Raw genomic sequence first — 12,220 nt, 5'->3', positions numbered from 1 at the left:
ATTTGCTGAGTTTTGTTCATTCTGCCTCCCAAAAATCGGAATAGAAAGCAATCAAAAAATGTCATGTGCCCGAAAATGGTACCAGTAAAAACGTCAAATCGTCCTGCAAAAAAACAAGCCATCACATGACTGTCGGCCGAAATCTGGAAAAATCATAGCTCTCAAAATGACGATGCAAAACAAAAAAAGCATTTTTTAGTTTGTGAAAGCAGCCGGAAATAAATTGAATCAATATAAATCTGGTATCGCTGTAATCGCACCGACCCGAAGAATAAATCCATCTCATCACTTATACCGCACGAGGAACGGCGTAAAAAATAAATAAAACCTTGACCTGCTATTGATTTGTTCATTCTGCCTCCCAAAGATCGCCGCTCGGCTCACATTTATCCCGCACTGAGCGCTTACATCGGGGTTTCCATGTAAATCTCTGAAATATGTGATTCAGACGGAACCCCCGGCGGAAAATTCCCTATAATGAAGCAGATGGATACACTGTGGACACTGTCTAACCACATAATCTGGCGGAGTCCGTCTTTTTAAGCATGCATAAAAGTGCGGTTGGCCACAGTTTTGTGCACCTCTGAAAAGATGGACACCGCTGGATAGATGCCAGATGGAGTCCAGAGAAACTCTGCTGCCTCATTATAGTGATTTGTCAGATAAATCTCAATTTAACCCAAATTTTTTGATTAATTAGAGTCCCCAGAAGGCACAAAAGCAAATATGTAACCAAAGAGAGAAAAGAGGGCTGTGCCAGGAACAACGTACAACAATGTTTTTAATAAAAACATAAATTGTGAAAGCAAAAAACAGACACAATACAAACACAGGCAACAAAGAAAGTTGGTGAGTGAGCTAATCACATAGAAAAATGAGTAAGTAAGTAAATGTTTACATGGGTATACCAAAAGCGAATCACCATGAGGTAGAATTTATAGTAACATAGGAGAAAACATGTTGGTTCACCTAGACTGTTAAAGCCTATCTAGAGGGCCTTATGTATAGCAGCTGTTAGTTATATATCACAATTACAGGTGAAACCCCTTTAAGAGGAATAATGTGTATAATCCATAATAGAGAATAAATACAAGAAAAAAAGGGGAAGAGTTTCGAATAGTATACAGACAAAAGATCAATAATGCCTAAATGGCAGACCAAGCAAAATTTCAGTGAGAGCTGCTCGTAGGATAGCTAGAGAGGCAAATCAGAACCCCCACTTGACTGCAAAAGACCTTCAGAAAGATTTAGCAAACTTTAGAGTTGTGGAACATTGTTCTACTTTTCAGAAACACCTCTGGACCAATGAGGTTAAAATAGAACTCTTTGGCCACAATGATCAAAGGTATGTGTGGAGGAAAAAGGGCACAGAATTTTAGGAAAAGAACATCTCACCAACCATTAAGCATGGGGGTGGATCACTCATGCTTTGTAGTTGTATTGCAACCAATGGCACGGGGAACGTTTCACTGGTAGAGGGAAGAATGGATTCAATGAAATTTCAACATTCTTGATGCAAACGTAACAGCATCTGTAAAAAAGCTGAAGTTGAAAAGAGGATGACTTCTACAAATGGATAATGCCGCTGCAAAAACGCTTAAAAAACGCATCGTGGGCACACAGGCTAACAGTAATTTTGACCAGGGGTGCCCAACTTTTACATGCCACTGTATTTGGTATCCCAGCGTTCGTAAAAGTCCAATCTATCAAAATATAAAATAATTTAGAAGATAATCAAATAAACTACCGCACTTACTCAGAGTGGACTTCGCAAACTATAGATGGACTGCAGTCACATATAAACATAGACCCCCTGTGGCTGTCAAATCTAGACCTAACTAGTGCATCCCCAGAGAAGTGGATATTCCCTGGATCTATCTCAGGCTGTAGTGCGCTTTCTTGGCACAAAGTATTTCCGGATCTGGAGGATATATAAGGATACAGTCGTGGAGAATATAGTCGTGGGTAAAGTCCGCGGGGTCCAAGACCCCTAAGTGTCTCTTGATCCATTGTAAAGAGACTACAAAATAGCGGTTTGAGACCCTGTATGTGCCGAACTTGATACCACTTCTAAGAAATGGGGTCCCTGCTGTTAGTGATCAGTCCGTCCTGCTTGGCATGAAGTTCCACGTACAAGTCCTACTGCAGGAGTCCGGTGCGGCAGCGTCCTCTCATAGATGCCCCTCTCCGTACATGTCAGATGATGTTCCGCTTGCAACGTGCTCCGGCCGGAAGTAATGCTGGTTTCTGACAGTGCGGGCGGGGGCGTGTCTGCTGTGACATCACAGGTAAAAGGCTACGGAACCTTGGTGAGGCCACTGGACATTTAATTAGATCGGTAAACAGCGTAACGAAAAAATAAATCAAAATGCCAGAATTGTCTCTTTATGGCCACAGCAACATAAAAAAATGCAATAAGAGACGATAAAAACATCATATGTACCCCAAATTGATATCAATGAAAACATCATTTCAGGGTGCAAAACATAAGCCCTCACTCAGCTCCATATCCTGAAAATTTAAAATGTTACAGCACGAATAGTAGCGACACAAGCAAATTATTGTTTGTTTGTTTTTTTACAAATTTCTGAATTTTAGGTAAATAAAACAAAAGCTATGCATTTCGGTATCATAATCATACTGACCTGGAGAATCATATTACCAGGTAATTTTTATGGTAAAAGGAACGCTGTAAATAAAGAAAAAAAAAAAACAATTGCAGAATTGCACTTTTTTATTATTATTTCACCACACTTTCCATTACATCGTATGATTAAGTGGAGGGTGTCATTCAAAAGTACCACTCATCTCGCAAAATCCCATTTTTCCCTGTTGTATGTTAAAAATCCCCACAATAAAAACTATTTTAACAATAAATATAATAAATTCAATAAAAAAAAACACAAAAAAACCAAGCCCTCATACTGCCATATTGACAGAAAAATAAAAAGTTATTGTTCTTGGAATAAGGGGAGGAAAAAACGAAAACGCAAAAACAAAAAATTGCCCAGTTCTTAAGGGAAAAATGGATCAACACTGCATTGGATGGGTCCATTGACTACAATGGGCGGTCTAGTATTTGTTTTATGTCCATTTTTAAAACAGAACAGAAAGTTCTGCATGCTGCACTTCTTATTATTTTTTTAATAATTTTCTTGTTCTCATTGTCTTCAATCAGGATGCTGCCCATAGTGGATCAGCTGCTGGATGCGCTAAATCTAGAGCGCACACCCTTCAGAATTTATACCATCACTGCTTTACTTCTGCTCTTCACTGGTCTCATTGCTCGAACCCTCCTAAAGGTGGCGCTTTACATCCAGGCGTATTCAACCAATGCCAAAAGACTCCGCTGTTTCCCGGAGCCTCCAAGGCGCAGCTGGATTTTTGGACACCTAGGGATGGTAAGCTAAATCTAAATTGTATCACACCTACATTTCCAAAGTATGTATGTATTAAAAAATATGTCTGCCAATTTGTCAGATTGGTTGACAATTCTGCTAAGAGTCTTGGACAGGCAAATGTTTTTCTGTCATAGTTGAGAATGAATAATGAAAGATAAATAAGATACCTGACCTGTCTATAGCTCAGAATACTAACAGGAACACTATAGGGAACCTGCCACCAGGTTCTTCCCATATAAAGTAGGGCCAGCACCTATACACTCTTATATACAGCATTCTAGAATGCTATATATATGTTCCCAATGCATTGTGTAAATAGCTTTTATTATACTTACAGGCAATGGCGTCTGATCCAATGGGCATCGCTGGTCTTGATCCGGTGCCTCCTCTCTTCTTGCGATCGCAGTCCAACTTTTTGCTTTGTGTGGATGACGCCTCCTACATCATCCACACAGTGTCCTCCATCGCGCTCCTACACAGGTGCAATTTTCTGCCCTGCTGAGGTCAGAGCAAAGTACTGTAATGTGCATACACTGGGAAAGGCCAAAGAGCGCTGGCACATGAGCACTAAAATACTTTGTGGATGACGTAGAACTTGACAAAGACCCACATAACGTCGAAACGTTGTTTATGGGATGGCTGAATAAACACTTCTGCAATAAAATACCCTGGCATGGACGCTGTCGTTTTTCTTTGTGTGATGACGTAGAACTTGTCATCATACACGAAGCAAGAAGAGAGGAGGCGTCGGATCAAGACCAGCGACGCCCATCGGACCGGAAAGCCCCATAGGTTAATATAATAAAAGCTATTTTTGTGTTATGCAGAGCCCATTGGGGACATATATACAGCATTCTAGAATGCTGTCACATAGGGATCACAGGTGCGGGCCCTACTTTATATGGGAAAAACCTGGTGGCAGGCTCCCTTTAAGCCACATTTGAGCTACTGTGAATTGTATACTCTTTTGCTTCCTTCCCTGTCCAGGAGATGTGGTATGATCAGACCATGTTCCCGTACACGGTCAGACACGGCCATTACACAGTACACAGCAGGGGCACATTTATAAGATTATCTCAGCACAGGAACATGTTTTTTTAACACGTCCTATTGTGGAAGTTATTATTATTCCAAAATATATTGATTATAATGTACTTTGTTTGTGAGAAAACCACTTTAAGGCTTTTAAAAGAGTTGCCCCGATCAGAATATTGCATTATTCAAGTATAATTATATATTTTTTGTCCATTATTTTCTGCCATTTACTTACATGCTCTAGTTACGGTAACTAGGTGGGGTGTTTGTTATTATACTTATTTATGATATTGTTTTTATCACCTTACAGTCTGCTTAGGAAAACCCATTTGTCACTACCTTTTCCTCTGAAACTGGAATTGTTATAGGATCCCCCAGTTAGTTGGGAAAGAGCCCTGTCCGTGTTACCCGGCAGCTTGGTCACGTGCGCAGTCTCCCAGTAAACACCTCCTAGCTAATGAGTGGGGAAAATCTGCAACAAAAATGCACGTATGTTAGGTTTTTCCTGCCAACACATCAGGATTTTCATCAGAATTTTTTTGTGCCAAAACCTGAACGTGTGCACATACCATAACAGTACACCATTAGCCCAAAAGAAAGGAGCAGACTAACATCATACAGCTTCTAATCAGCTTTTATGCCTCGCTCACATGGACGTATAACACGGCTGAGGGCTATCCCATGGTTTATCAGATAGCACTCGGCCCAATGTTATACTATGGGGCAGTGCCGACTAGCTCTTTTATTCCCATATCGATTCGGCATGAGAAAAAAATTGCAGCGTGCTGTGGGTAGATCCGATACCACGCGCACCCATTCAAGTCTATGGGTGGGAGTAAACCATCGCACTGCACTCGGATGTCGTCTGAGTGCAGTCCAATTTACGCAGACAGAGACAATGGAGAAGATGGAGAAATTTAATTCTCCACTTTCCCCTCACCTGTGCTATGATGCTCTCATACGAGTGAATCCGATCACACTGAGATGACACTTGGCTCACACTCTGATCAGAGTTTGAGCCAAGTGTCATTAGCATAGTCAGCCGGATTCTCTCGCATGAGAGCACATGCGGCCGTCTGACTCCGGCCTTAGAGTGAGATCAAGGACTGGTACACTAATAAAGTCATGACAATATGTGATATACTACTTGGAAGATTTGTAATTAATATGCTCAATACAGTTTGGTCGTCACATCAACCATACAAAAATGGTTGATGTACTATCCATAATAGTGTGCGCCATGGTTGCAGCCAATCAGCTGTGGCCGCCATGTGACATTTCTGTCGGGAGACCAGGGACAGAGAAAATGAATGGCAGTATGGCTATAATACCCCATGAATCACAAGTCTGTGGGTGCGCCTAAATCCACCAAATGACCCCGAGCAGGATTTTTTGGCTTTTCCCAATATCATATGTTGGTAACCTTCTACAAACCTTCTATGTCTGCTTGTAACCTTCCAGCCAGATGCCATTCTGCACTGGAATAACATGCAAATCTTGTATCGACTAATAACATGGCTCATTACATTATCAGCCCAGACAATATAACCTATTGAATGTAATGTATAAGCCATTTTTGCTATTCCTTTGTGCAAGCTTTAATGTGCTAATGCTGCATCGCTTCCTAAATAATAACTTGCATGTTCTTATGTCTATTTCCTTCAAAGTTTTTTACTCGTTATAAAAGTCATAATTTGCACTGCTCTTAATGTAAAGTAGAATAGAAACTTACAGAGCTGCTCAGCCATTTTATTGGGTTCTAAGAAGAATAAATGGGATATTTACTAATAAAAATGCTCCAAATGTCTTTGTCATGTGCCACATATATTAAGGTGTTTTTTTTTTATCTCTACAAGGAACGATTTATAAGGTGTCTAGAATATGGGATAAGGCCAAGAGTGTTTGTAAAACACTCCAAAATTTAGTAAAAGTGTGTTCTATTTTTTTTTTCTTAAAAAGTAGTCTAAAAGTAAATCATCTAATATATTTGGCAATCTTAGACTTGAATAATAAAAAATTAATTATAAAAATGCACCAGATTTATCATCCAGCTTGAGCAACTGTGATAAGTTTGGAGCATTTTCAGACTTTATAGTCTACATTTACAATGACTGGCTATTACACAGTATTAGCAATTCTGCCCCTGTTTGTACAGGATAGACAGACTTCCAAGTACACTTAAAGGGGTATTACCATCTCCAAGGTCCTATCCCAATATGTAGTAGGTGTAGTAATAATAATATTAGCAAATACCTCCAATTAGAAATGAAGTATAGTTTTTCTGATTAGCTATGTCTCTTTCCTCGTGTGTAGGCATTGCAGGACCTTAGGTATCCATGGTTACAACCACTCATATAGTGACAGTTAGTTAGCTAGTTGCTAGTGGTTGTAACCATGGATACCTAAGGTCCTTCAATGCCTGCACATGAGGAAAGATGCATAACAAATCAGAAGAACTATACTACATTTCTAATTGGAGGTATTTGCTAATATTATTTCTACACCTACTACTTATTGGGATAGGATCTTGGAGATGGGAATACCCCTTTAAGGCCATAAACATTAGATCACAGTTTGGCAATTCAGCTGACAACTATCTCTGCTAACTGCCTCATGTACAAGCAGATGCAACTCAGCCTGTAGCAAGATGAAAGATGATCCTGGCATCGGCTTATCTGCCCTCAGAACATTGAAGAGACGGATTTCTAAGTTCCCGATTTTTATGTTTCCTGAAGTAATCTGCTGGTGGACCAGGCTTGGACTGGACCACAGGCGAAAAGGGGAATTACCAATGGCCCCCACCACCCTATATAAGACGTAGTTAGCACTGTTCACTTACGTCTTTATGTACAGACGGAAGCATTCATTTAACAAACCACCCAGTGTATTGAATAGAATCAGAGATAAATTTGTGGATGAGGGTAATGTAATATTTGCATGTAGCTGAGCATTGGGCCCCAGAGACAGTGTTACTGGTGGAACTCTGGCAGCACCATTTGACACTGATGGAACCTCTAGATATGATGGTACAATAAGCAAAATAAACGTAAATCCATTTAAACAAGGCAATAACCAGTCGGGAATAAGAGTTACTACGAATGCTCATTCACTGTCAGCCCATTTGAGCAGGCTGGCAATCACCTGACAAACAAGTGACGCGCCCCTGGGCCTGTGTCGCGCTGCGTTGCGCACGCGGGAGCTTACCCGGAGCCGGATCTCTTGAGGGTTGTAGTCTCGTGGCGGTGACCCGGTCCGTGCCCAGGGAGTCAAACTGAGCGGCGACGTATCAGCGGTAGATGTTGTACGACTACGCCACCCGTTGAATGCAGCTATGGAGCTGCCGCTGCAGGACAGTCCGCTGAGGCCGGTGGATGGATGGTGCAGCGTAGATGGTATAACCCCCAACGGGAGGGGTATGGCCTCAGGGCAGCAGATGTGGATGATGGGGGTAGCAGGAACCACTCAGAGACGATGCGGTGTAGTTCAGGGTCTTTACTGGTGACAACGATAGACCCTCCCGGAGTACTGGCTAGCGATTGGGGCCTGGTCAGTCCTTGAGCAGATGGGATCTCCCCTGGCCAGGCGGAGTTGTAGGCCTCCCAAACTAACTGTACTCTTCTGGCTACCTTGCTAGAAGCGGGTATAAGTAGCCCACATCCCTGAGTGTACCGTGTGGTGCTCACCCGTATGGCCGGGGACTCGGGGCCTTCTAGTGGCTTCCGCTCCATGGTGGCGGTGCTGGTCCCACGCGTGTGACCGTGCCTTCGGGCTTCTTGGCCAGAGGACCTGAAATCCCCTGCCTGACGGATTCTGCTGCTGGGTAGGAGTTAGTCCCCACAGCCTCGGACTCCGGGTCCGGTAAGAAATCTTCTCAGTCAGGGCGAGCTCTGCAGCTGCCAGCCCCTGACTACTTGCTTCTGCTGTTTCTTCCTAAGCTGCTTCTCTTCGCTACTCTTCTTAACTCCAGGCTCAGGCCCCTGGACAGGGCCTGCCTGTGGAGCAGAGCCCATAGAGCAGCTCTGCTCCCTGTCTTCTCCTCTCAGAACTCCCTACCCTGCCTCAGCCCCAGGTTTATATAGGGGAAGTCCTTCCCCTCCCAAGACTGGGCAGGAGGTGTGGCATGCACAGGATCCCTGACCAAAGGACCTCCCACCTGCTCTCAGACGTAATATCTCTATCACTGTGGCAACCAGACCCCTGGGGTGTCACACAAGCAGAAATGCTCATACATTGGGTTTGATAATTTTTAAGCAGGCTTAAAAATCATCATTATCAGCAGCGCCTAATCCTGTGTAAACAGATGCTATATTGCTGATGTTCTATTCTTACAGATTATAAAATGATCATTCTGTGTATAGAACATTCGACCTGTGTAAACGGGCCAATTAACAACTATCAGCTTGCATATAGTTGATGGCCATTTAAAAGCTGCGGTCGGCTCGTTTAAATAGGCCATGATGTGGAATTTGCTTTACTGCAGCATCCAATGGGCTTTCCTTGCTCAGGAGCTATGGAAGATTTGCACTTTGTCTTTGTTCCCTTTTAATGCTTTTATTATGCTTCAGTCCTAACCACTTTCTGCCTCTTGCTGCAGCTTAACTTTGCATTATGCCTATCATTACTTGTAGTTTTTACCTAATGAAGAGGGAATGAAGGAAGTCAGCAAGCAAGTCAGCAAATTGACCTACTATATCAAGACTTGGATGGGACCAACCATCCCTTTAGTATCACTGATTCATCCGGAAACCCTCAAACCTGTTTTTTCTGCATCAGGTATAGTACTTGGAATCTTCATTGAAACGTTCAGTCTCTTCCAGTGATTAAACTAAAACTTTGATCAATGTAGTTCTCCTATTTGGGTTGAAGCTAATTTGCAAAATCTCTAAAATTGTTCTCTATCTGTACTATGTTATGCAATGCTAAAGTGATTCTGGTGTGGAGCTATAATCTAGATGATACCAATACATTTGTAAGGCACGGGAACAGCCCCTGAGCATTTCTGGAAGTCTGGGATAGGAGCGCAGAACAAGGATGACCATGGAGTCAGGAAGGTCAACTCAAAGACAACTTTACTGGACAGCCAGAAGAAGAATAACATGGATGTCATTAATGTCAGGCACAGTAACGTCCATGATACAGCTTCACTATACTGAGGCTAACGGCTTCATATCTACCGAGGTGCAAGTTTCTTAGCAACGTTTGTACAGGCTTCACAACAACAGAGGCCTCACTTGAGACAATGGCAATTCTCAGGTTTCTCGATACACACAAGTGCGTCCTTTATCAGTTTTCTCAATGCTATGGGATTGGGACTGTGCCTTTCAGCATCCACCGAACATCTGTTAGCCGGTGCTAACCTTTAGATACGATGTCTTTCTGTCTGTCGAGACTGGAACCCTATAGCATAGTCCCAGCTATTCATGTCCTGCAGTAAATAACCCTGATGACTCAACAGTAGCACCTTTCCCACAACATTTACTAAAGGGAGAGAAGAGATGGTCCCTTACAATAAGTGTGTCATATGGGTGATCCTGCACCCCTGCTTGATCTCTGAGTTTGTACTGTCCTTTTTATAATATGGTTCCTGTGGACTAGAACTGGTGAGAATCGATTCACAGGACCTGGTCCACCAGTCACATCGGTAATCTGTGGTTACAGGACCGGAGCCCTGAGCACTGCAGCCTACCTCCCGACATCTTCAGCTCCTCTTTTCATTAGCTAACATGACACACAAGGAGAGACCAAAGAAGAGCCGCGGATGCCAGGTGGTAGGAGGAGGCTCTCAGGGCTTCTGTCCATCAACCGGATATTACTGACATGCCCGCAGGACCAACACTACTGTAAACGCCTCTTCCAATTACTAGGTACTCAGAACCACAGCTCATTTACAAACCCAAAGATCACCCCTGTTTTACAAAGAAGGAATGTGGAGCCTGTGGAGAGACAATGCAGAAAATAATTAGCACATATCATGGTATGCAGTACTTCTTGCAGCATAGTGATACTAATCAGTTTTATGTACAGCACTATTTACTCAAGATAGGGTACTTCCTCCCCTAACTATATTATCTGTAACCATAGAGTTGCATATTACAACCCTATAACTGTAATATAACCCATAAATAAAATAGCAAAGGGGTAGCAAACCCCTCCAACTGAAAGGATGGCAGCTGCTCCTACAGTAATGTAGAGAAAGCAGGGTTTTTTTTGTATCAGATTGCTTTTTAAAGTTTTATAGCTTGGAGTGAGTCTGACTTAGTTTTTAGGTATGGGGGATACATAAGAGAAATCTTGAAGACAGTTGTGTAAGAAGCAGACAAGGGGAGGACAAATAAAGAGGTCCTAAGAACTGAAGACTTGATGAGATGTATTGGAGTCAGATGCTCCTGATTTATGAAGAGGTGTATGCCTCTTCATGAATCAGGAGCATCGGATGAGTGGCGTACACCTCGTCAAAAATCCTGCTGGAGTAGGATTTGTGGTGTAGCTAATGTCATCCCTAATCAGGAATTTCATGATTGCCATGCCCCTGTCCCACCCAAGCTCTGCCCACTTTATCAGAACTGGGCAAAAATGGCGTGACAACGCCAAAAGTCTTACAAGTTTTGCATCAAAATTGTGCTAAAGTTGCTCCAAAATTATCAGACTTTTCACCCTTTATGCCAGAATACTGGTGTAAAAGCTTTGATGAATCGGGCCTTAAGTGCGAGTAGGTATCAGTAGATTAGGTCAGAGATGTATGAAGGGATAGGCTGCACAGCCTTGTATGTCATTGCTGATATTTTGATGAATTGGCAGAAGTTGGACGTAAAATTGGAAAGATTGGGCAGAATCAAAGGTAATCCTGACAAAGAAAACTTATAAGACTGAGGAAAGTGTTGAGGCATCTTTGTTATTGATAATTTTTGGGGGAAAGATGATAAATTCAGGTTTCGCCTTTGTTGAGCTTTAGTAAGTGTGAGGAGATGAAGGATGTAGAATACAAAAATACAAATTTCACCACCTATAATGGTAAAAGTTCACTTTTATTAATTTAAGGATAAAATAAGCCACACTGTTTAGAAAAAAATATTTAATATGGTGTTCCACACTGTCTACCAATTTTAGAGTGTAGATCTTTAAATGGAACCTGTCATGTCAAAAAAACATTATTAACCTGCAGATATAGGGTTAACCTTAAGTTTAATAGTGTTTTGAAGCCATGTGGCCGCTGCACTGAGCCTGGGAGGAAATTAACCTTACTTCTCCCGAAAGCCTCCGGCTTTCACTCATAGAGACGCAGCTGACATGGCTTCAGTCACCGCTCAGCACATAGTGGGCTATGGCTGTAACCACCCGTCCCTGACATTGACTGACAGCTGGCTCTGTACTGATGCACTGCTGACCCGGCTGTCAGTCAGTACCCGGGCGTGGTTACAGCCGCTGCTGACTATGTACAGAGTGGTGACTGAAGCTGCGCCTCTATCTTCTTATTGCCACCTCTGAGCTCTGATTTCCAGGGCCTCTCGCACTAGGGCGGAACTTCTGGATCTGTTAAGCCCTGGGACTTCTCTGCGCATGTGCATGCAATGGTGCACGCCATGACTTAGGCCGGAGAGGTGAATATAAGGATTTTTTTCTTTTTTACATCTTACGTTTATTATGCTCTGACGTCTAGAGAGTATGAATTGTCTTGAGGCTTCAGCAGATGTCACATCTTCAGCAGCTTCTTAAGATGCGGTTTACAGTTGGTCAAAAGTGAGTTGAATGTGGTGGAAGGAAAGTTCAGTATGCATGTATTGTTG

The 12,220-nt window shown here is 42.5% G+C and overlaps 1 protein-coding gene across 2 annotated transcripts in view; it reads left to right on the top strand.

Moving 5' to 3' along the window:
• LOC141217402 (ultra-long-chain fatty acid omega-hydroxylase-like) overlaps nt 1–12,220 on the top strand; it is a 66,083-nt gene that overhangs the window by 10,165 nt on the left and 43,698 nt on the right. The window contains exons 2-3 of one of the 2 annotated variants that reach the window (XM_073665802.1): nt 3,179–3,401; nt 9,065–9,209. In XM_073665802.1, the coding sequence (XP_073521903.1) occupies nt 3,180–3,401; nt 9,065–9,209 (367 nt within the window). In that variant the 5' untranslated portion in view covers nt 3,179. The remainder of the gene's footprint in view (nt 1–3,178; nt 3,402–9,064; nt 9,210–12,220) is intronic. The other variant, XM_073665804.1, reaches the window with a different exon arrangement.

Source organism: Phyllobates terribilis, unplaced genomic scaffold (assembly GCF_046119375.1).
Source record: "Phyllobates terribilis strain yellow unplaced genomic scaffold, ASM4611937v1 Scaffold_2__4_contigs__length_985480577, whole genome shotgun sequence".
NCBI classification, from domain to species: domain Eukaryota; kingdom Metazoa; phylum Chordata; class Amphibia; order Anura; family Dendrobatidae; genus Phyllobates; species Phyllobates terribilis.
This window is presented reverse-complemented; position numbering and strand designations above follow the sequence as displayed.